General features: G+C 46.0%; 1 protein-coding gene across 1 annotated transcript in view; it reads right to left on the reverse strand.

The window, feature by feature from the left end:
* The window catches only part of COL3A1 (collagen type III alpha 1 chain), a 264,812-nt gene that overhangs the window by 63,514 nt on the left and 175,395 nt on the right, over positions 1-25,903 (reverse strand). The window contains exons 10-13 of the mRNA XM_075317770.1: positions 18,008-18,061; positions 14,826-14,879; positions 14,573-14,617; positions 12,257-12,310 (exon numbers count right to left, since the gene is read on the reverse strand). Coding sequence (XP_075173885.1) covers positions 12,257-12,310; positions 14,573-14,617; positions 14,826-14,879; positions 18,008-18,061 — 207 coding nt within the window. The remainder of the gene's footprint in view (positions 1-12,256; positions 12,311-14,572; positions 14,618-14,825; positions 14,880-18,007; positions 18,062-25,903) is intronic.

The raw sequence follows: 25,903 nt of genomic DNA on the forward strand, positions 1-25,903 counted from the left end.
CCTTACTACACCTTTCTGAGCAGTAGCTATCTATTACCAGTGATAGTTGTGACTCCATACTGCCTCCTGCCTCATTACACCTTTCTGAGCAGTAGCTATCTATTACCAGTGATAGTTATGACTCCATACTGCCTTCCTGCCTCATTACACCTTTCTGAGCAGTAGCTATCTATTACCAGTGATAGTTGTGACTCCATACTGCCTCCTGCCTCATTACACCTTTCTGAGCAGTAGCTTTCTATTACCAGTGATAGTTGTGACTCCATACTGCCTCCTGCCTCATTACACCTTTCTGAGCAGTAGCTATCTATTACCAGTGATAGTTATGACTCCATACTGCCTCCTGCCTCATTACACCTTTCTGAGCAGTAGCTATCTATTTCCAGTTGTGACTCCATACTGCCTCCTGCCTTATTACACCTTTCTGAGCAGTAGCTATCTATTACCAGTGATAGTTGTGACTCCATACTGCCTCCTGCCTCATTACACCTTTCTGAGCAGTAGCTTTCTATTACCAGTGATAGTTGTGACTCCATACTGCCTCCTGCCTCATTACACCTTTCTGAGCAGTAGCTATCTATTACCAGTGATAGTTGTGACTCCATACTGCCTCCTGCCTCATTACACCTTTCTGAGCAGTAGCTATCTATTACCAGTAATAGTTGTGACTCCATACTGCCTCCTGCCTCATTACACCTTTCGGAGCAGTAGCTATCTATTTCCAGTTGTGACTCCATACTGCCTCCTGCCTTATTACACCTTTCTAAGCAGTAGATATTTATCACCAGTGATAGTGTGACAGTGGCAATAGGGGAAGAAGATTGTGAGGAAGTTGAAACTTTGAGGATGGGAATACATAGGGAGGTAAACACTGAAAAACACATTTTGGTGTAATCTATTTAGACCACTATTATCACTGAGGAGTTGGAGGGTTTTCTGCATAATCAGTTGGTGCAGGCTGCATAGACTGGTACTGTAGTTATTATTGGAGAATTTAACTACCTGGTATTGATGGTTCTGCCTCAACTACAAAGGGGACAAAATCATACTTCTTTTTTATGGGATAATTTTGAGTTTGTGTAAACTTGACAAGAGGTGACATTCTGTTAGATTTGGTCAGTTCTAACAATGCAGAGCTGGTTGGAAGTTGCTCTGTCACAAGAACTTTGGTACCATTACCATAGTATAACTTAATTTTGCCTTAGTACTTAGTATTCAGGCAAGCAGGGAAAAATCTTATTTTAAAATTGACGATTTTCTCAGGTTTTATTTCAGGACACTGAGAGTTGTCACTCTCTGATTCTGATATCAATGAAAGTGACAAATAGAAGCAACATTAGTCTATTTTGATCCATCACACAACAAATTGTATTAATAAATAAAGTACAACAAAAATAAATGGATTAGTAAATAAAATATGTATCGAAAAATGTAATAAGGATAAATGACAAAAAAAAAAAACCCATTTACACCTAGAGTTAAGAAGGCTATTAATGAAGAAAATGACATTTAGACTATAGGCCGCTTTATACGCTGCAATATCGTTACCGATATCGCTAGCGTGCGTACCCACCCCCATTGGTTGTGTGACACGAGCAAATCGCTGCCCGTGGCGCACAACATCACTCAGACCTGTCACACTACTTACCTGCCTAGCGACGTCGCTGTGACCGGCGAACCGCCTCCTTTCTAAGCGGGCGGTTAGTTCGGTGTCACAGTGACATCACTAAGCGGGCGCCCAATAGAAGCGGAGGGGCGGAGATGAGCGGGACGTAACATCCCGCCCACCTCCTTCCTTCCTTATTGCCGGCGGTCGCAGGTAAGGTGAGGTTCCTGCGGTTTCACACACAGTGATGTGTGCTGCCACAGGAACGACAAACTACATCGTACACGCAGCAGCAACGATAATTGGGAATAGGGGGCATGTCACCGATTAGCGATTTTGAATGTTTTTGCGATGATTCAAAATCGCTCATAGAAGTCACACGCAACGACATCACTAAAGCGGCTGGTTGTGCGTCACAAATTCCGTGACCCCAACGAGATCGCTTGAGCGATGTCGTAGCGTGTAAAGCGTGCAAATCTGAGCGGTCTGCTCTAGCTCCAGCATTTAAAAACCTTCAAAGTGCTTGTAAAATAAGTAATCAAATCCACCAAAGTAGAAAAATAATTACCGGCAACCAAGGAAAGCAAGAAAAATCCACCCAAAATCTTTAAATATATACATATGTAAAAAAATATAAGGTCCACACAGGTGGGTCCCCCAAATAATGGTAATGAGGAGTTGGTCACTGAGGACTAAGATGTCACGCTCCCCAGCTCCCGTGCCATGCTCCCCGGCTCCCCTGCCATGCTCCCCGACTCCCCTGCCACGCTCCCCGGCTCCCCTGCCATGCTCCCTGGCTCCCCTGTCACGCTCCCTGGCTCCCCTGCCACGCTTCCCCGCTCCCATGTCACGCTCCGCCGCTCCCGTGCCATGCTTCCCGGTCCCCCGCTCCACAGCCTCCATGCTCCCTCACCTGCGTCCTCCAGGCAACCCGGCCCCGCTCCCGGCGCCTGTCGGCAACGCTGAGCCAGCCCGGCACTCCTGCCTCCTCTGCACCGCTTCCTGCTCTGGCTTCTGGCACCCGGGCCTCGCGCATGCGCATTAGGGCGCGCGCGCGGTCATTGACCCTCTCTTAAAGGGCCAGCGTCCTCCAACAGGATATTGAAGAATCAGGTACAGGGTATATAGGGGATTCCTTTCCAAGTGGGCGGGGCCTGTTCTTTGTGTTTGCTAAGCTAGGAGTCAGGTCCCCCTGTGCCTTGTCCCGTACTCACCTATCTCTCTTGTAGAGCCGCTCCTGTCTCGCCAACCAGTCCTGATGGTTCCAGAACTCCGAACGCTGACTGTCCGCCATCTCGTCAGTCCCTACCGTCTCTGATCCCTGGATCCGTGTGGTGACCGACCTCCCCAATCCGCTGGTTCCGGATTCTGCCTGACATCATCCCGGCCTCCGAACCTGAGCTCCGTCACCCGGACTACCTTCAGAGACTCCGTGGTCCCAGGGACTTCTACACTCCACTCCTCTGAACGGACTGTCCTTCTACCCGTAGTGCTCCGGCTACCGGGCACCTTGCCCTCGGTGGGGTGCTCAGTCCAGTGGATTCACCTCCTGGGCCTACCCGTCATCCTGGTCTTAACACAAGAGAGCGCAGCACATTGTGGTAAATGACTGCAACTCTGAATGGTCTCAGGTTATAAGGGATGTACCCGAAGGTTCATAGTGTAGCCTTATTTGGAATATATAGTTCAGCTCATAGAAAGGATGGCCTAAAGTTATAAAAAGTACAAAAGTCCCATAACTGATAAGGGATATGAAAGATCTTAAAATAATTTGATATCTCTTCTCAAGGCTAAATAAATCTCGAGGGGGACATGAATGATTTGTACAAATACATAAATAGCCCTTCAAAAAATATGGTCAAAAGTTGTTTCATGTAAAACCCACTCAAAACCCAAGGGGGCACACCCTCTATCTAGAGAGAAAAGGATCAGTCTCTATTGGAGACTTCTTTACCATGGGAATTATTAATCTGTAGAAAAAAACTGGTCACAGTGAGAACCGTTTATGGCTTATAAATGGCTTAAATGCATTTTTGGAAGAAAGTATTATGTATAGATATTTTAGGGCAGAGTGGTTCATTCCCTATGGTCGCACCTATACCCTTCTTCTTATGTGACCCAGGAAAGAAGGGAATTTTGTTTACTTACCGTAAATTCCTTTTCTTCTAGCTCCAATTGGGAGACCCAGACAATTGGGTGTATAGCTTCTGCCTCCGGAGGCCACACAAAGTATTGCACTTAAAAGTGTAAAGCCCCTCCCCTTCTGCCTATACACCCCCCGTGCATCACGGGCTCCTCAGTTTTAGTGCAAAAGCAAGAAGGAGGAAAGCTAATAAATTGGTTTAAAGTAACTTCAATCCGAAGAAATTTCGGAGAACTGAAACCATTCAACATGAACAACATGTGTACACGAAAAAACAACAGCCCGAAGGGAACAGGGCGGGTGCTGGGTCTCCCAATTGGAGCTAGAAGAAAAGGAATTTACGGTAAGTAAACAAAATTCCCTTCTTCTTTGTCGCTCCATTGGGAGACCCAGACAATTGGGACGTCCAAAAGCTGTCCCTGGGTGGGTAAAATAATACCTCGTAATAGAGCCGTAAAACGGCCCGTTCCTACAGGTGGACAACCGCCGCCTGAAGGACTCGTCTACCTAGGCTGGCATCCGCCGAAGCATAGGTATGCACCTGATAGTGTTTGGTGAAAGTGTGCAGGCTTGACCAGGTAGCCGCCTGGCACACCTGCTGAGCCGTAGCCTGGTGCCGCAAAGCCCAGGACGCACCCACGGCTCTGGTAGAATGGGCCTTCAGCCCTGAGGGAACCGGAAGTCCAGAAGAACGGTAGGCTTCGAGAATTGGTTCCTTGATCCACCGAGCCAGGGTGGATTTGGAAGCCTGTGACCCCTTACGCTGACCAGCGACAAGGACAAAGAGTGCCTCCGAGCGGCGCAGGGGCGCCGTACGGGAAATGTAGATTCTAAGCGCTCTCACCAGATCTAACAAATGCAAATCCCTTTCACATTGATGAACTGGATGAGGACAAAAAGAAGGTAAGGAGATATCCTGATTGAGATGAAAGGTGGATACCACCTTAGGAAGAAATTCCGGAACCGGGCGCAGCACCACCTTGTCCTGGTGAAACACCAGGAAAGGAGCCTTGCATGACAGCGCTGCTAGCTCAGACACTCTCCGAAGTGATGTGACTGCTACTAGGAAGACCACCTTCTGCGAAAGGCGAGAAAGAGAAATATCCTTCAAAGGCTCGAAAGGTGGCTTCTGAAGGGCCATCAGAACCCTGGTCAGATCCCAGGGTTCTAACAGCCGCCTGTAAGGAGGGACAATGTGACAAACCCCCTGCAGGAACGTGCGTACCTGAGAAAGCCTGGCAAGACGTTTCTGAAAGAACACAGAGAGCGCTGAGACTTGTCCCTTAAGGGAGCCGAGCGACAAACCTTTTTCCAATCCTGATTGAAGAAAGGAAAGAAAAGTGGGCAAGGCAAATGGCCAGGGAGAAAACCCCTGATCAGAGCACCAAGATAAGAATATCTTCCACGTCCTGTGGTAGATCTTGGCAGACGTTGGTTTCCTGGCCTGTCTCATAGTGGCAATGACCTCTTGAGATAACCCTGAAGACGCTAGGATCCAGGACTCAATGGCCACACAGTCAGGTTGAGGGCCGCAGAATTCAGATGGAAAAACGGCCCTTGAGACAGCAAGTCTGGTCGGTCTGGTAGTGCCCACGGTTGGCCCACCGTGAGATGCCACAGATCCGGGTACCACGACCTCCTCGGCCAGTCTGGAGCGACGAGAATGGCGCGGCGGCAGTCTGACCTGATCTTGCGTAACACTCTGGGCAACAGTGCCAGAGGTGGAAACACATAAGGGAGTTGAAACTGCGACCAATCCTGAACTAAGGCGTCTGCCGCCAGAGCTCTGTGATCGTGAGATCGTGCCATGAATGCCGGGACCTTGTTGTTGTGCCGGGACGCCATTAGGTCGACGTCCGGCATCCCCCAGCGGCAACAGATCTCCTGAAACACGTCCGGGTGAAGGGACCATTCCCCTGCGTCCATGCCCTGGCGACTGAGAAAGTCTGCTTCCCAGTTTTCTACGCCCGGGATGTGAACTGCGGATATGGTGGAGGCCGTGGCTTCCACCCACATCAAAATCCGCCGGACTTCCTGGAAGGCTTGCCGACTGCGTGTTCCGCCTTGGTGGTTGATGTAAGCCACCGCTGTGGAGTTGTCCGACTAAATTCGGATCTGCTTGCCTTCCAGCCACTGCTGGAACGCTTTTAGGGCAAGATACACTGCCCTGATCTCCAGAACATTGATCTGAAGGGAGGACTCTTGCTGAGTCCACGTACCCTGAGCCCTGTGGTGGAGAAAGACTGCTCCCCACCCTGACAGACTCGCGTCCGTCGTGACCACCGCCCAGGATGGGGGTAGGAAGGATTTCCCCTTCGACAATGAAGTGGGAAGAAGCCACCACCGAAGGGAAGCTTTGGCTGCCTGAGAGAGGGAGACGTTCCTGTCGAGGGACGTCGACTTCCTGTCCCATTTGCGTAGGATGTCCCATTGAAGAGGACGCAGGTGAAACTGCGCGAAAGGGACTGCCTCCATTGCTGCCACCATCTTCCCTAGGAAGTGCATGAGGCGCCTCAAGGAGTGTGACTGACCTTGAAGGAGAGATTGCAACCCTGTCTGCAGTGACCGCTGTTTGTTCAGCGGAAGCATCACCATCGCTGAGAGGGTATGAAACTCCATGCCAAGATATGTCAGCGATTGGGCCGGTGTCAGATTTGACTTTGGAAAATTGATGATCCACCCGAAACTCTGGAGAGTCTCCAGAGTAGCGTTGAGGCTGTGTTGGCATGCCTCTTGAGAGGGTGCCTTGACCAGCAGATCGTCTAAGTAAGGGATCACCGAGTGTCCCTGAGAGTGGAGGACCGCTACTACTGTAGCCATGACCTTGGTGAAAACCTGTGGGGCCGTCGCCAGGCCGAAAGGCAGTGCCACGAACTGAAGGTGTTCGTCTCCTATGGCGAAGCGCAGGAAGCGCTGATGCTCTGGAGCAATCGGTACGTGGAGATAAGCATCTTTGATATTGATCGATGCAAGGAAATCTCCTTGGGACATTGAGGCGATGACGGAGCGGAGGGATTCCATCCGGAACCGCCTGGTCTTTACGTGTTTGTTGAGCAGTTTTAGGTCCAGGACAGGACGGAAAGACCCGTCCTTCTTTGGAACCACAAACAAGTTGGAGTAAAAACCGTGACCCTGTTGCTGAAGAGGAACCGGGACCACCACTCCTTCTGCCTTCAGAGTGCCCACCGCCTGCAGAAGAGCATCGGCTCGCTCGGGAGGCGGAGATGTTCTGAAGAATCGAGTCGGAGGACGAGAGCTGAACTCTATCTTGTAACCGTGAGACAGAATGTCTCTCACCCAACGGTCTTTTACCTGTGGCAGCCAGGTGTCGCAAAAGCGGGAGAGCCTGCCACCGACCGAGGATGCGGTGTGAGGAGGCCGAAAGTCATGAGGAAGCCGCCTTGGTAGCGGTACCTCCGGCGGTCTTTTTAGGACGTGACTTAGACCGCCATGAATCAGAGTTCCTCTGATCCTTCTGAGGCCTTTTGGACGAGGAGAATTGGGACCTGCCCGCGCCCCGAAAGGACCGAAACCTCGACTGTCCCCTCCTCTGTTGGGGTATGTTTGGTTTGGCCTGGGGTAAGGATGTATCCTTTCCCTTGGATTGTTTGATGATTTCATCCAATCGCTCACCAAACAAGCGGTCGCCAGAAAATGGCAAACTGGTTAAGCACTTTTTGGAAGCAGAATCTGCCTTCCATTCCCGTAGCCACAAGGCCCTGCGTATTGCCACCGAATTGGCGGATGCAACTGCCGTACGGCTCGCAGAGTCCAGGACAGCATTAATAGCGTAGGACGCAAATGCCGACGTCTGAGAGGTTAAGGACGCCACTTGCGGCGCAGACGTACGTGTGACTGCGTCAATTTGCGCTTGACCCGCTGAGATAGCTTGGAGTGCCCATACGGCTGCGAATGCTGGAGCAAAAGACGCGCCGATAGCTTCATAGATGGATTTCAACCAGAGCTCCATCTGTCTGTCAGTGGCATCTTTGAGTGAAGCCCCATCTTCCACTGCAACTATGGATCTAGCCGCCAGTCTGGAGATTGGAGGATCCACCTTGGGACACTGAGCCCAGCCCTTGACCACGTCAGGGGGGAAGGGATAACGTGTATCCTTAAGGCGCTTGGAAAAACGCTTATCTGGACAAGCTCGGTATTTCTGGACTGCCTCCCTGAAGTCAGAGTGGTCCAGAAACATACTCGTTGTACGCTTGGGAAACCTGAAACGGAATTTCTCCTGCTGAGAAGCTGACTCCTCCACTGGAGGAGCTGAGGGAGAAATATCCAACATTTGATTGATGGACGTGATAAGATCATTCACTATGGCGTCCCCATCAGGAGTATCTAGGTTGAGAGCGGCCTCAGGATCAGAATCCTGATCAGCTACCTCCGCTTCATCATACAGAGAGTCCTCCCGCTGAGACCCTGAACAATGTGATGATGTCGAGGGAATTTCCCAGCGAGCTCGCTTAGGCGGTCTGGGGCTGCGGTCCGTGTCAGAGACCTCACCCTGGGATCTATGAGACACCCCGGGAGCACATTGTTGTTCCAACTGAGGGGGACCAGGGTGCAATGATTCAACAGTGCCCATCGTCTGAGATACCGGTCTGGACTGCAAGGCTTCTAGTATCTTAGCCATAGTCTCAGAAAGTCTATCAGTAAAAACTGCAAACTCCGTCCCCGTCACCTGGACAGTGTTAGCAGGTGGTTCCCCCTGGGCCACCCTTAGCAGAGGCTCCGGCTGCGAAAGTGCCACAGGGGCCGAGCATTGCACACAATGAGGGTCGGTGGAACCTGCCGGTAGTATAGCCGTACATGCGGCGCAGGCAGCATAGTAAGCCTGTGCTTTGGCACCCTTGCTTTTTGCGGACGACATGCTGTTGTCTCCTCTGAGCAATCCAGGAGGGTATATAGCCAAAAATCAACCGTGCGACCATACAGTGTAAAGTATAGCCTATAAGCATATAAATCTATATGTACACTTCTGCACTAGTTGGGCCAGCACCTCAGGTGCTGCTTACCGCCCGCTCAAAGCGGTTGTGTGATCACTAGAATCCCTGCCTGGGTCTCCCAGAGCTTGTCTCCCCTCTCCAGCGTCATAAGAGCTGACAGGAATGGCTGCCGGCGTCCTGAGGAGAGGAGGGGGCCGTGGGCGTGCCCTAGAAAGTGCGGGAATCTGGTGCCCCACTGTGCTCAGTGAGGGGGGTGGAGTATGCAAAGCATGTTCCAGCCCTCAGCGCTGACGTCCTGTGCAGCGTCCCGCCCTTCCCCTGACTGGCAGGCCTGGGGGCGGGAAAAAAGTGAGACTAGGCCGCAAAAGCCGGGGACTAAAGTTATAAGCGCGGCCGGCGTATAAGCGCGGTCGGCGCGGTAGTCCCCGGCGCACTAACACTCCCAGCCGCGCTGCAGTGTGAAATGGCAGCGCGCGGTCAGTGCGGTAGTCCCCAGTAAACTAACACACCCAGCCACGCTGCAGTGTGTGATGGCACAAGCGCGGTCAGCGCTGCGGTCCCCGGCGCACTAACACACCCAGCAATGCTGCAGTGTTTCTGTGCGCGGTCCCCACGGGGACACAGAGTACCTCAAAGTAGCAGGGCCTTGTCCCTGACGATACTCGGCTCCTTGTCCAGCAGATTCCCCAGGGGCTGTGGATGGAGCACGGTCTCAGTGCCTGGAGACCGATTAGGATCCCACTTCACCCAGAGCCCTATAGGGATGGGGAAGGAAAACAGCATGTGGGCTCCAGCCTCCGTACCCGCAATGGATACCTCAACCTTAACAACACCGCCGACAAGAGTGGGGTGAGAAGGGAGCATGCTGGGGGCCCTGTTATGGGCCCTCTTTTCTTCCATCCGACATAGTCAGCAGCTGCTGCTGACTAAGATGTGGAGCTATGCGTGGATGTCAGCCTCCTTCGCACAAAGCATAGAAACTGAGGAGCCCGTGATGCACGGGGGGTGTATAGGCAGAAGGGGAGGGGCTTTACACTTTTAAGTGTAATACTTTGTGTGGCCTCCGGAGGCAGAAGCTATACACCCAATTGTCTGGGTCTCCCAATGGAGCGACAAAGAAAAAGCGAAAAGCAATCAAATAGCCAAATAATGAAGGTGAAAAACTTTATTAGTCAAGTGAAAAATTGGGGTGATGACATGCGACACAAAAAGACAAGATTGGGGCGCACAATCCAGGGGGACCCAAAATATAAAAAAGTCATATGACATGCCTTGTAACAAGCAAAAATTGATACTAATGCAAATTGTACATATATGTATATATATATATATATATATATATATATATCTCTCAAAGAAAAAATTGTTTGAAAGATCTTTTTGCTTATGTAATAACAAGACAAGGTATTGAGGGTACAGCATATACAAGGGGGCCACAAAAAAATAGGAAGCTGGACAGACAATCTGATTAAATCCTCAGCATGTAGCCATAATAGGCAGGACACATACAATAAGATTTAACAATTTAAATGAATAAATAGTGGCCCACACTGTTATATGGTGCACAATGCCCCATATCAAACACCAGTCAAAAAACTGGAATTACCACATAAAGGTAAATACCAGGGGGTTTAAATAGTATGTAACTAAAACCTATTCAGGAGACAACCGCTCACCAGATAGGTTTAAAAATTGTGTATAAAGACCCATTTGGGGACGACCTCTCACCTGGCAGACTGGTGTAGAGTACACTATATTACTTTATTATAATTATTTTTTATATATTTTTTGGATACACACAGTGCAGAGAGTGCAATATAAAACCATGAATACGTTAAAGTGACAAAAAACAAGGGACAATGCGACCTAAGATCATCATAGGATCATACAGTAATTTTCCAAAATTACTCATATGTGGCTGTAACAACCATATCTGAATGCCACATAAGGGTTTGATCCTCATAGTCTTTAAACAATAACTAAACATACATATGGAGATCGTAGTACAGGTTGTGTGTGCCCATATAAAGTATAGGGGATCACCTTTCATGTCAAATATGACTAATGTGCAATATGATATTATATGGGATCGATTATTAAGCACTATAGTAAAGCACTTTATCCTATGGTTGACTTTCAAAAATACTGTTATATACACATATATATTTAGGGTGTTCCCTGGATGCTGAACAAATTTCTAACATATACATTAATATATATTGGTCTATATAATTGCTGTGCGTGATCTTAGGTCGCATTGTCCCTTGTTTTTTGTCACTTTAACGTATTCATGCTTTTATATTGCACTCTCTGCACTGTGTGTATCCAAAAAATATATAAAAAATAATTATAATAAAGTAATATATTGAATGCTCTTGGAAAGTATTTTCATTATATGTAACTATGAGTCAGTTGTAAGGTTGTAGCAGTCTTTATTTGGGGACCATAGTCGCAAATCATGCTAAAAGATTAATATGGATCTGGTGATTCTAATTTTTAGGTTTTTGGTGTAGAGTACACACATGGAATGGCGTCCACCCCAAATAAATGTGTAAAATTATTTTCTGAATGTTGATGAAGTCATTCGGCACCAGATATTTTAGGGCAGATTGGTTCATTCCCTATGGTTTCACCTTTACCCTTCTTCTTAGTTGAACTTGATGAACATGTGTCTTTTTTCAAAACATACTAGCTATGTTACAATGTCGCATGGACCTATTTATGTAGTGTTGCCATCGTTCAACTGCAAGAAACACTTTGATATTTTTTTTATTTTATTCATTTATATAGCACCATTAAATCCATTACACTTTACAGCTTTCAGGATTGACCTCCCCTCCCAATCTAAATTCCCTATCGGTATGTCTTTGTACTTTGGGAGAAAAGCTAAGCAAACACAGGGAGAACATACAATCTCCTTGCAGATGTTGTGCTTGGTGGGATTTGAACCCAGGACCCCAGTGCTGCAAAGCACCAGTGCTAACCACTGAGCCTCTGTGCTGCATATCTGGTCCATTTATAGACCATCTAGTCTAAATGTGTACAGTCTAAGAATTAACACAAATACTTAGTAAAGTAATAAACTTATTATTAAAGTGCTTTTACCATTTAATTGATGGTGAACACTAGGATATGCCATCAATGAACATTTGCCTTGGTCACAATGGCAATGACAATGATCTCCATATAAAGGACATTGGCTGACTAGCTCATTTCAATAGTTAAGCTTGTTATGACTGATGCAGAGAAAAGTGAGGAAATACAGCCATGATGACTCCCACGACCCTTTAGAGAGTTTGCACTGATGAGATTGAAGAAGATGCAATATGTACTATTTGTATTATACATTATATTGCTATTTTGGTGTGGAGGGAAACATTAGAAGGGGACACGGCACTACATCAGAAAAACATCAGTATTCTCAGGATTTGTGAGGCTACTAAAGACTGGACCTTCACTGATCAAAATGTTATTGCATATCCATCAAATTGCCATCACCTTACTTAATGGGAAACAGTCTTTATTTATGGCTCAGTGAAGCCACCAATTACTTACCGCTGGTCCAGGTGATCCGGGACGGCCTCTCTCACCAGCTTGTCCTCTTGGCCCCTAAAAAAAACAAATAATAGTAATAGTAGAAATGAAAATACAAATTATATTTTCTAAAGTATGACATGAGCCGACATATGATAGACCAGCAGTAATATATTTCTGAATGAGTCAAGCCAATTTACAAAATCAGGACCATGTCAAAGATTATATAGTAAAGGAGGTAGAGCGATAAGTCATCTCAGTTAGACAGGTCATAGGACACATGCGTTGTGTTGTGATGCGTTAAAGTTCATTTACAGAGGATTCTCAATAAGTCTAGATTATTTTTATCTAAAAGCATTTAAAGGAAGCCTGTCATGTCCTTAAACACAATTAATATGCAAATGCAGGGTACATTTGCAGTTTTATAATGTTTTAAAGCTATGTGGCACAGCTGTCTCTGCAGAATGTTGGAACAGATCTGGCTGTCAGGCATTATGTCAGGGCGTGCTTACAGCTGCCTCTTACTGTGTACTGAGCAGTAACGGACTCTACACCAGGTTGGAGGCTGAAGGGAGGAATAAAGTTAATTTCCTCCCGATGGCCAGGCTTTCAGTGCGGCAGACAGACAGCTTTAATACATTTTACTGCAGATTAAGCTCATATCTGCATATGGATAGCATTTGGTGTGCTTTATAGGAGGTATAATGCTAATGTAAATATGTACCAACAAAATAATCTGATTAATGTACATTTAAAGGGAATGTGTCATCTCCAAAGGGCTCACTAAATTACCTATACAGTTATGTAGGGGACCTGCAGTAGTAGTTTAGATTTCACTGGTTAAGGGTGGCTTTACATGCTGCGATATCCGGCCCGATATCGCTAGCATGACACCCGCCCCCATCGTTTGTGCGCGACGGGCATATCGCTGCCTGTCGTGCACAAAATCGCGCATCCCCGTCACACATACTTACCTGTCCTTCGACGTCGCTGTGACCGGCGAACCGCCTCCTTTCTAAGGGGGCGGTCCGTTCGGCGTCACAGTGACATCACTAAGCGGCCGCCCAATGTAAGCGGAGGGGCGGAGATGAGCGGGACGTAATATCCCGCCCATCTCCTTCCTTCCACATTGTGGCCGGAGGCAGGTAAGGAGATGATCCTTGTTCCTGCAGCGTCACACGTAGCGATGTGTGCTGCCGCAGGGACGAGGATCAATTTCGCCTCAGCGACAGCAGCGATAACTGGCAGCGGACCCCCATGTCAATGAGATTTTGGACGTTTTTGCAATGATCCAAAATCGCTCCTAGGAGTCACACGATACGACATCGCTACAGCGGCCGGATGTGCGTCACAAAATCCGTGACCCCAACGAGATCGCTGTAGCGAAATCGTAGCGTGTAAAGCCCGCTTTAGTTGCTAGAAAACCCCCCAATGTATTTCATATAGAAATAAGATAATTTAGGTGTACCCTTGCCATGACCAAGAGTTTAGAGCACCTTTATGGTCCCTCAATTTGCATACTGAAGACTTTGTTATATATTGTTCGACACTGGTTAAGCAAGTACTGCTCGACCGTCATCTGCAGCTCTGCACAATCTCTGCAGGAGCCCAGCTCATACAATGTGAGGAAGGTGGCTGATCAGGGGCTCTCATCTGCAGATCAGCACCAGGCAGTAGCCAGAGACAGAAGCCAGCAATAAGAGTGCACACTGACGTTAGATGCACACGGTTACGCTCCTGCATTGTTAGTGTGCTATTTCATCACTGACTACTGTCTGCAGCTGTTGAGCAGTATAGTATAGCAGACAGGAGCCAGTGATGAGAGACAGCAATGACACAGTGATCGTGGCTGAGCTACTACAGTATCTGTGCAGAGGTGCAGAGCCGCTCATTGAGTTCAGGCAGCTCTCACACAATGTGTGTGTCAATCAAGATATAACAAAGTGTTTCATATGTAAGTTGAAATGATGCATTGTGCGTACTGCTTAGTGATGCATTGAAGCTCCATCAATTGCATGAACAATAAATATTTTAATTTTGATAGCAACCAAATCTATATTACAGCAATAATACATTTTTATTTGCTGAATCCCCTACATACCTGTATAGAGACCTACATAGCATTTTAGAGGTAACAAATTCCCTTTAAAGGGATGATGTATTGATTCAGGAAAAGACTAAATAGTGTTCAGGCTACTTAATAATTGGAGCTTATTCTTAACACATCCCAGCCTAAAGGCACATTCAGATGACCGTAGAAATTAGACCGAGGTCAGACTGGATGCAACATTCCTGCCACAAGACTAAGAAGAAAATAAAATAATAAAAAGTCATTACCACTGTGCCAGGCAATCCATTGTCTCCAGAACCACCAGGTTCTCCCTAGAAAACAAGATTCAGCAAAATTATTGTAAATACAATTAAAAAAAGCACAATAATATAACAACATGCAAACTACAATAAAGTACAGATAAAGAGACTGGAAAGTAAACAGAAGACTATTCAGTTTTACAGGATTTATAGCACAAATCTCCAATAACATCACTGACTGTTCTCCAGACATAAAAGTTATATATATTTGGCTAATTACCCTGAGTCCAGGAGCTCCAGAATCTCCCTTTGCTCCATCTCTCCCATCTATACCCTGCAAAGAAGAAAAGTAGTAATATTATAGTATTACAGAAATTCTTTGTCTTTTTTTTTTAGCAATCTGTGTGTATGCATATTCATATTATCTTTGTGCATGTGTATTCAGATTATGTGTGTATATGTGCAATTATATTATGTGCGTATGTATATTTTAATTATGTGTGCGTATGTGTAATTGTATTATGTGTGCATGTATATTTATATCATATGTGTTTGTATAATTATATTATGTTTATTGGTATATTTTAATTCTGTGTAATTATGTTATGTGTATATGTATATTTCTATTATGTGTGCAACTATACTCTTATTATCTGTGTGTACATGTGCTCAAATTACCTGTGCTTATGTATATTCATATTATGTGGGTGTGCATGTAAAATTATGTGTGTAAGTGTATTCATTTTTTTTGTGGGGATGTGTATTCATATTTTGTGTGTATTTGCATTCATATTGTCTAAGAAGAAGTGTAGTAGTAGATGATCCAAATATGAGAATGAAGCGGCAACTCACTCTGGTAAGTGGCAAACTTTTATTCTGCGGTTGCAGACAAGAACATAGACGGGGAGAGAGGGGTGTACGGGGGCGGCAGACGGAAGACAGCCGTTTCGCACTGTGGCTAGCGCTGTGGACTCGTCAAAGCGCTAGCCACAGCGCGAAACGGCTGTCGTCCGTCTGCCGCCCCCGTACACCCCTCTCTCCCCGTCTATGTTCTTGTCTTAAACCGCAGAATAAAAGTTTGCCACTTACCAGAGTGAGTTGCCGCTTCATTCTCATATTTGGATCTTCTTGAACTTGACCACGCTGCCAGCAGAGCACCACCTGGAGTGGCTATTCAAAAGTCCTGGAACAGTTGATCGCTTGATTCCGTGAGTATGGCACCGCCACACAGCTTTGTGCTGCAGTGCCCAACACTCTTAAGGCCCCGTCACACACAACGAGATCGCTAACAAGATCGCTAACGAGATCGTTGCTGCATATGATGCAGCAGCGATCTTGTTATGTGTGACACCTACCAGCGATCAGGCCCCTGCTATCAGATCGCTAGTCGTTGCTGAATGGTTGGGACCATTTTCTTCAAAGGCGATGTCCTGCTGGGCAGGACGCATCGCTGTGTTTGACGCCTACCAACGACCTCCTAACACAGTCCCAACGCCCGCTGCGATCGTTATACAGGTCGCTGATCGTTACTGCGTCGTTGGTAAGATCTGACTGTGTGACATCTCACCAGCGACCTCCCAGCGACTTACCAGCGATCCTTATCAGGTCACATCGTTTTCAGAATTGCTGGTAAGTCGTTAAATGTGACGGGGGCTTTATGTTATGGTCATGTCACACACAATGACAGCAACGACGACGTCGCTGCTAAGTCACCATTTTCTGTGACGTAGCAGCGACCTTGCTAGCGATGTTGCTGTGTGTGACATCCAGCAACGACTTGGCCCCTGCTGTGAGGTCGCCAGTTGTTGTTGAATGTCCTGGACCATTTTTCGGTCATTGCTCTCCCGCTGTGAAGCACACATCGCTGTGTTTGAAAGCGAGAGAGCAACGATCTGAATGTGCAGGGAGCAGGCAGCCGGCTTCTGCGGACACTGGTAACCAAGGTAAATATCAGGTAACCAAGCAAAGGCTTGGTTACCCGATATTTACCTTTGTTACCAGCGTCCGCAGCTTCTTGAAGCCGGCTGCCTGCTCCCTGCACATGTAGCCAAGGTACACATGGGGTAACTATAAGCAAAGCGGTTTGCTTATTAACCCGATGTGTACTCTGGCTACGAGTGCAGGGAGCCAGCGCTAAGCGGTGTGCGCTGGTAACCAAGGTAAATATCGGGTAACGAAGCAAAGCACTTTGCTTGGTTACCCGATATTTACCTTAGTTACCAAGCGCAGCATCGCTTCCATGCATCACTGCTGGCTGGGGGCTTGTCACTGGTCGCTGGTGAGATCTGCCTGTTTGACAGCTCACCAGCGACCATGTAACGAAGCAGCAGCGATCCTGATAAGGTCAGATCGTCATCATGATCACTGCTGCATCGCTACGTGTGACCTAGGCTTTAGAAGTGTAGTACTATTATCTGTGTGTATTTATCTTATCTACGTGTAGCTGTAATCATAGCATTCTTCAGCATTAGTAATCATTACAGATGATCTAATCTTTTCAAATTCAAATTTGCCTATAAATCCTGTGATTTCCATAATTCCATGACTTTTCCTTTTTGATGTTCCAATTTCATTGTTGAAGAGTGTGCTATCCGTATGTGTATGAGTAATAATATATATTTATATTCCTATTATCTGTATGTATGACTATTCATATTATATGCATACTTGATTATTTATTCTTTATATTATATATGTGTACATATATTCAAGTTACATGTGTTTGTATTTAAACTTTTGTACTGAGTGTAGTAAATGTGGCCCTATGGAAACTTTAAAGTATATTTCAGGTGAAGCTTTAGTTGTATACTTTATGTTGCGTGTACAGACTGGATGTGCAATTAATATAAATGTATAAATCCCATTTCTTGTTTGTATTTATGATAAGTGTATAAGTAATGCCCAGTTAAGGATTTCTATTGAGTGTTACCCTTCTTATTTGCTTTACATGGTTTACATGTAACACACATGATCGGAGATGGTTTATTTCAATAATGTATATTATATAATGGCGTGAATCTGTGGTTTTCTGTAGTGTACGCCTCTTACATACAGTACATGCTGACAAGTATATAACTTCACGCTTCATTGGTTTTCATTTAGGATATTAATATAAGAATCACTTGTGTATGAGATTGTAGATGTAGCCGCCTAGTGGTTATTTCGGGTAGGACATGTTTTGTGTTATTACAGGATTTTTTTTATGTAAGTGTAGTTTTACTTGTGCCACAAAATGTTGCTGAATGTAGTTAAGGTTATGTGAAAAGGAAATAGTCTCCAGAACACATAATGAAGTAGGGCAATGTATACTAGATATATAAATTATAATGTAAATGGAATATATAATAAAATGGAGATGTTTTACTGTACCATATATATTATGTGGATTGTATGTTATATGCCAATGTGCTCTTTGAATAGAAGATGATAAAATAGCAAAAGAGAACGTGATGAAATACTTACTCTGTGGCCTTTGATACCAGGGAAACCAGCCATGCCAGGTGGACCTCTGCCACCCTGTAAGAAAAAACAATGTTAAGTACAAGGTCTGTGTAGCCCACATACAGATTCTAAACCATATAAATGAGGCCATAGCATACTAAGGCTGTGTGCGCACGTTGCGTTTTTTTTCATGCATTTATGCAGCATTTTAAACTGCAGCGTAAATGCATGCGTTGTGCTTCCCCAGCAAAGTCTATGAGAAGACAGCAAATTCCATGCGCACGTCGCTTTTTTAAATGCAGCGTTTTGCATGCCAAATATTTTACAAAATTGATGCGTTTAAAAAGCAGCATGTCACTTCTTTTGTGCGTTTTGGTTGCATTTTCCACCATTGAAATTGATGTCGGTCTCTCTCTCTGTCGGTTGTTTGGTCGGTCTCTCTCGCTCTCTGTCGGTCAGTCGGTCCCTCCCTCTCTCTTTCATACTCACCGATCACCGGCGTGGCACAGCTGTCACACTGCTCCAGCGGCTTCATTTGAAAATGCCGGCCACTCATTATTCCATCTTGTATTCACTGCTTCCCCCGTCCACCGGCGCCTATGATTGGTTGCATTCAGACGAGCCCCCACGCTGAGTGACAGCTGTCTCACTGCAATCAATCACAGCCGCCGGCGGGTCTATATCGTGCAGTGAAATAAATAAATAAATAATTTTAACAAAAAACGACGTGCGGTCCCCCCCAATTTTGGGTACCAGCCAAGGTAAAGCCACATGGCTAAAGGCTGGTATGCTCAGGATGGGGAGCCCCTCAGCCTAAAAATATCAGCCAGCAGCCGCCCGGAATTGCCGCATCCATTAGATGAGACAGTCCCAGGATTCTACCCAGCTCATCCCGAATTGCCCTGGTGCAGTAGCAATCGGGGCAATAAAGAGTTAATTGCAGCCCATAGCTGCCACTAAGTCCTAGGTTAATCAGGGCAGGCGTCTATGAGACACCTTCCATGATTAACCTGTAAGTTAAATAAAATAAACACATACTCCCAAAAAATCCTTTATTTTGAATAAAAGACAAAAAACACTCTCTTTCACCACTTTATTATTCCCTAAACAGCCCTCCAGGTCCAACGTAATCCACATGAGGTCCCACGACACTTTCAGCTCTGCTACATCGGAAGCTGACAGCGTGCAGCCACAGACCTCAACTGCTCTCTGTCAGCGCCACACAGCAACTGAAGTGAGTCGCGTTATCAGCGATGATGTCACTCAGGTTACCCACGGCCACCGCTGGATCCTCCAACTGTGACAGCAAGTTGCCCGAGTGACCAGCGGTGCAGTCAGTCAGGTGATTTGCCGTCTCGGGTGGAGGACTGCAGCTGGCCGTGGATAACCTGAGTGACGGCACCGCTGATCACGCGGTTCACTTCAGTCACTCAGGGGATTACTTGCGGTCGCCGTTGAGTCCTTTGTTATGCCCCTGGACTAGTCAGGGTGTCACAGGGGACTGCATGCTCTTTACTCTTAGGCCTAAGCCACACGGCGAGAAAAACTGTGTGAGTGGAGTGCAATAAAAAATCGCATTCCACTCGGACCAATATTAGCCTGTGTGTCAGCACACATGAGCGATTATTTTCTCAGCCATAATCGGACCGAGAAAACAGTCGCAGCATGCTGCGATTGTAATGTGAAGCTGGTTTCTCTCACACCCATTCAAGTCAATGGGGCGAGAGAAAAATCGCACCGCAGTGGTGTACCATGAGTGCAGTGCAAGAATGGCAATAGCCGGCTACGGAGGAGAGAGGGAGATAAATCCCTCCCTCCTCTCCTCAGTGCCGGCCCACCCCCCGCAGCTGAGGTCCGCTCGCATGAACGGACCTCAGTCGTAGGGACACTCGCATGACACTCGGCTCTGCTGTACAGCAAGCGTGAGCCGAGTGTCATGCAAGGGAATCGCAGTAATCCCCGTGTGCCCCAGCCTTAGTGCAGGACTCAACCCCTCTTGGTTCTGGGTTCCTAACTCACAGTACTGCCTCCATTAGTATCCAAAAATCCGAATCACACCTCGCACCACACCCTGACAGGCACACCAGTGGGCTGCTAAGCTGGAATAGGGCCACCCATCTAGGGGTCAGTCAGACTGGTGGGAGGTGACAAGTCAGTAGCAGAATAGCCCTCGAGCAGTGAGGAGCTAGGAGGGAGCGTGTGGCTCCCAGGGAGTAAAAGATTGGGTTGCAGGCGGTGGTCTGGACCCAGAGGAGTCGGAGACTCAGTTGCGAGATATTGGGACTGGGTACCTGGACTTAGTCTTGGAGAATGGTCGGTAGCTCCAGGACAATAGCAGATCTGGGACTGAAAGCACGGCGGGGTACTGGACCCTAGGTCGGGAGTAGCTTCAAGCAACCCGGCAATTAATCTGTGGAGGATAGTGACTTTATGAACTGTCCCCATGAAGCTCAGAGATCGGGAGCACTAGTGCAACATGGGGGATAGGGTTTTCCAACCTAATCTGCCCACAGAAATCCCAAGCGTGAGCTCCTGAGAGCACAGCTCCTTTACTCAAACAGTGGGGAGCAGGGCCCGGACAGCTTTATGGTTACAGGCCACTTGAACACTTCTAAAATTTGTGCATGGAGGCAGGCTCTGGACCATCAGGCAGTACTGTAGAGGATGGATATCCGGACGGGCTCCCCCAAGAGGACAGCGGCACCCAGAGACTTGGTTTACCTCGTTGTCAGAGTCTGCTTTTCATCTGAGTGAGTACATGGTCACCCCAGCTTCCAACAAGCCCTGCGCTCCCCTGCATCCCACCATCCAGAGTCCCGGGGCCTTCCCTACCCGTGGCGGGAAAACATTATCTGGCTGCCCCCATTCCATCAACCCCGGGTACTCCCATTGGCAGTGGCGGTACTTCCCGTTACCGCACATCACAGGTGGCATCACGAGCTATCTATCTCTTGTATATAATCCCCCCATTACATTTAGAGTGGCCCCTAGCCCCCGGGTCTGGAGGCCCTCGAGCCACGAGGAACCACTCCCGAATCCTAGCGCTTTGACCGTTGCTGAGGTGGCACACCTTCACCGGTGACCGCAAATCAGGCCACGACACACACACAGAGCCGCGCGATGACAATGAAGTTGGGTGAAGTTCATCGAGTTCATTCTGATCGCACGGCTCTGTCTCACAGCCAGCCATGCTCTATGGGGATGTAGCATAGCTGAGTGGGTACGCACTGTCAAAAATGCACCCAAAATTCATTCAAAATGTATCCAAAATGCATGCGTTTTGGATGCATTTTTTTTTTGTCAAACGTAGTGTTTATATTTGGCAAAACGCTGCAGTTTATTTGTCAAGTCAGAACACAGTGTGCGCACATAGCCTAAGAGGAACTGGGGATACATAAATGTATGTTCCACAGATCAACTATATACTTCAACAATAAACTAGTAAATCAGGAGAACAAGGAAGTAAAAATACCAAAACAACAAGAAATAATTATAGAAAAATCTGAAAAAAATATTTATTGATATATAAAAGTTGCAAAAATACAATAACAGTATAAGTAAAAAATTCAGACACCGTAATTAACAAAAAGCAGGAGGACCAAAATGGTTACGTAGGTGTGTGGGTAGACAAAAACTACTAAATGAAATCAGGAACATGAGTGCATCTTCCCATCACTGTGTTTGGGTGACATTGTCACAGCACTATTTGCGCCTACTGCTATCTGTGCTCCCTGGAGATATGCATTAACCCCTTCAGAGCCCCAGAGCGTTTTCCGTTTTTGCGTTTTTGTCTTTTGCTTCCCTTCTTCCGAGAGCCGTAACTTTTTATTTTTCTGTCATTCTTGCCATATGAGTAGAGATGAGCGAACTGGTCGTGGTTCGGCTCGAGTTCGGTTCGCCGAACGGAGGTCCCGTTCGAGTTCGGTTCGTCGAACGTTCGACGAACCAAACTCGAACTGCATAGGAAACAATGGCAGGCATTCACAAACACATAAAAACACCTAGAAAACACCCTCAAAGGTGTCCAAAAGGTGACAAAACTCACAACACAACACAAACACATGTGAAAGTAACAAGGACATATACTCATGCGAAAACAAAAGAGTAGAGTTGAGCGCGGTTCGTGGTTCGTGGTTCTCCAGTTCGCGGCTCGAGTGATTTTGGGGCATGTTCTAGATCGAACTAGAACTCGAGCTTTTTGCAAAAGCTCGATAGTTCTAGAAACGTTCGAGAACGGTTCTAGCAGCCAAAAAACAGCTAAATCCTAGCTTGGTTTCTGCTGTAATAGTGTAAGTCACTCTGTGAATCAAACTATTATCACATTTCAGTGTATAGTGTGCGTGAACAGCGCCTTCAGATCACTGCTGTTTCTATAATGGCGATCGCCATTTTTTTTTTTTTTTTTCTTGTCTTCCTTCCCTAAGCGCGCGCGTCTTGTGGGGCGGGCCAGCATGTCAGCCAATCACAGACACACACACACCTAAGTGGACTTTGAGCCAGAGAAGCAACGGCATGTGTGATAGGATCTGCATGTCACATGTCCCTGCATTATAAAACCGGACATTTTCTTCACGAACGCCATTATCTGCCTTCTGCGTCTTTGGTGTCAGACATCAGTGTCGCAGCTCCGTCCTCCTGAGTCCTATAGCCGATACAGCTGTATGCGCTGCATACACAGCGTTAGACAGCTTAGGGAGAGCACATTCTAGCAGTCCTTTTAAGGGCTCAAAGCGGCAGGGTCAGAGAGCCATAAGTGACAGGTCCTGCAAACAGCAACAGCGTCTGTGTAGCCCAGGTCAGGGATTTCCTCCCTGCATTTCACCATTAGGAGGGAATAGAAAGGCAGGCTTCCATTCCTCTACCCAGAGCACCACAATCCTGCCACTGTACCCTCTTGTCCTCTGCACACTCCAACTCATTCTAAGTAAGCCATTATACTAGCAAACACTCAGTGTACCTAGTGGCATCCTAAACGTGGCTATTGGACTTTGCTATAGTCCCACTAGTGCAAAGACATTAGCAGAGCACATCTGCCTGCATTGCACACTCCAAGTTTTTTAAACTAAGCAATTTTACTAGCAAACACTCAGTGTACCTAGTGGCATCCTATACGTGGCTATTGGACTTTGCTATAGTCCCACTAGTGCAAAGACATTTGCAGAGCACGTCTGCCTGCATTGCACACTACAACTTTTTTAAACTAAGCAATTTTACTAGCAAACACTCAGTGTACCTAGTGGCATCCTATACGTGGCTATTGGACTTTGCTATAGTCCCACTAGTGCCAAGACATTTGCAGAGCGCATCTGCCTGCGTTGCACACTCCAACTAATTATAACGAAGCCATTATACTAGCAAACACTCAGTGTACCTAGTGGCATCCTATACGTGGCTATTGGACTTTTGTCAATTCACAGTATTGGAACGTTATTTGCAGGACGTCTGCCTGCATTGCACACTCAAACTTTTTTAAACTCAGCCATTATACTAGCAAACACTCACTGTACCTAGTTGTATCCTAAACGTGGCTATTGTACTTTTGTCAATTCACAGTATTGGAACGTTATTTGCAGGACATCTGCCTGCCTTGCACACTCAAACTTTTTTAAACTCAGCCATTATACTAGCAAACACTCACTGTACCTAGTTGTATCCTAAACGTGGCTATTGTACTTTTGTCAATTCACAGTATTGGAACGTTATTTGCAGCACATCTGCCTGCCTTGCACACTCAAACTTTTTTAAACTCAGCCATTATACTAGCAAACACTCACTGTACCTAGTTGTATCCTAAACGTGGCTATTGTACTTTTGTCAATTCACAGTATTGGAACGTTATTTGCAGGACGTCTGCCTGCATTGCACACTCAAACTTTTTTAAACTCAGCCATTATACTAGCAAACACTCACTGTACCTAGTTGTATCCTAAACGTGGCTATTGTACTTTTGTCAATTCACAGTATTGGAACGTTATTTGCAGGACATCTGCCTGCCTTGCACACTCAAACTTTTTTAAACTCAGCCATTATACTAGCAAACACTCACTGTACCTAGTTGTATCCTAAACGTGGCTATTGTACTTTTGTCAATTCACAGTATTGGAACGTTATTTGCAGGACGTCTGCCTGCATTGCACACTCAAACTTTTTTAAACTCAGCCATTATACTAGCAAACACTCACTGTACCTAGTTGTATCCTAAACGTGGCTATTGTACTTTTGTCAATTCACAGTATTGGAACGTTATTTGCAGCACGTCTGCCTGCATTGCAACTCAAACTTTTTTAAACTCAGCCATTATACTAGCAAACACTCACTGTACCTAGTTGTATCCTAAACGTGGCTATTGTACTTTTGTCAATTCACAGTATTGGAACGTTATTTGCAGGACATCTGCCTGCCTTGCACACTCAAACTTTTTTAAACTCAGCCATTATACTAGCAAACACTCACTGTACCTAGTTGTATCCTAAACGTAGCTATTGTACTTTTGTCAATTCACAGTATTGGAACGTTATTTGCAGGACGTCTGCCTGCATTGCACACTCAAACTTTTTTAAACTCAGCCATTATACTAGCAAACACTCACTGTACCTAGTTGTATCCTAAACGTGGCTATTGTACTTTTGTCAATTCACAGTATTGGAACGTTATTTGCAGCACGTCTGCCTGCATTGCACACTCAAACTTTTTTAAACTCAGCCATTATACTAGCAAACACTCACTGTACCTAGTTGTATCCTAAACGTGGCTATTGTACTTTTGTCAATTCACAGTATTGGAACGTTATTTGCAGGACATCTGCCTGCATTGCACACTCAAACTTTTTTAAACTCAGCCATTATACTAGCAAACACTCACTGTACCTAGTTGTATCCTAAACGTGGCTATTGTACTTTTGTCAATTCACAGTATTGGAACGTTATTTGCAGCACGTCTGCCTGCATTGCACACTCAAACTTTTTTAAACTCAGCCATTATACTAGCAAACACTCACTGTACCTAGTTGTATCCTAAACGTGGCTATTGTACTTTTGTCAATTCACAGTATTGGAACGTTATTTGCAGCACGTCTGCCTGCATTGCACACTCAAACTTTTTTAAACTCAGCCATTATACTAGCAAACACTCACTGTACCTAGTTGTATCGTAAACGTGGCTATTGTACTTTTGTCAATTCACAGTATTGGAACGTTATTTGCAGGACATCTGCCTGCCTTGCACACTCAAACTTTTTTAAACTCAGCCATTATACTAGCAAACACTCACTGTACCTAGTTGTATCCTAAACGTGGCTATTGTACTTTTGTCAATTCACAGTATTGGAACGTTATTTGCAGGACGTCTGCCTGCATTGCACACTCAAACTTTTTTAAACTCAGCCATTATACTAGCAAACACTCACTGTACCTAGTTGTATCCTAAACGTGGCTATTGTACTTTTGTCAATTCACAGTATTGGAACGTTATTTGCAGCACGTCTGCCTGCATTGCACACTCAAACTTTTTTAAACTCAGCCATTATACTAGCAAACACTCACTGTACCTAGTTGTATCCTAAACGTGGCTATTGTACTTTTGTCAATTCACAGTATTGGAACGTTATTTGCAGGACATCTGCCTGCCTTGCACACTCAAACTTTTTTAAACTCAGCCATTATACTAGCAAACACTCACTGTACCTAGTTGTATCCTAAACGTGGCTATTGTACTTTTGTCAATTCACAGTATTGGAACGTTATTTGCAGGACGTCTGCCTGCATTGCACACTCAAACTTTTTTAAACTCAGCCATTATACTAGCAAACACTCACTGTACCTGGTTGTATCCTAAACGTGGCTATTGTACTTTTGTCAATTCACAGTATTGGAACGTTATTTGCAGCACGTCTGCCTGCATTGCACACTCAAACTTTTT

The sequence above is a fragment of the Anomaloglossus baeobatrachus genome, chromosome 7, assembly GCF_048569485.1.
Source record: "Anomaloglossus baeobatrachus isolate aAnoBae1 chromosome 7, aAnoBae1.hap1, whole genome shotgun sequence".
Taxonomy (NCBI): domain Eukaryota; kingdom Metazoa; phylum Chordata; class Amphibia; order Anura; family Aromobatidae; genus Anomaloglossus; species Anomaloglossus baeobatrachus.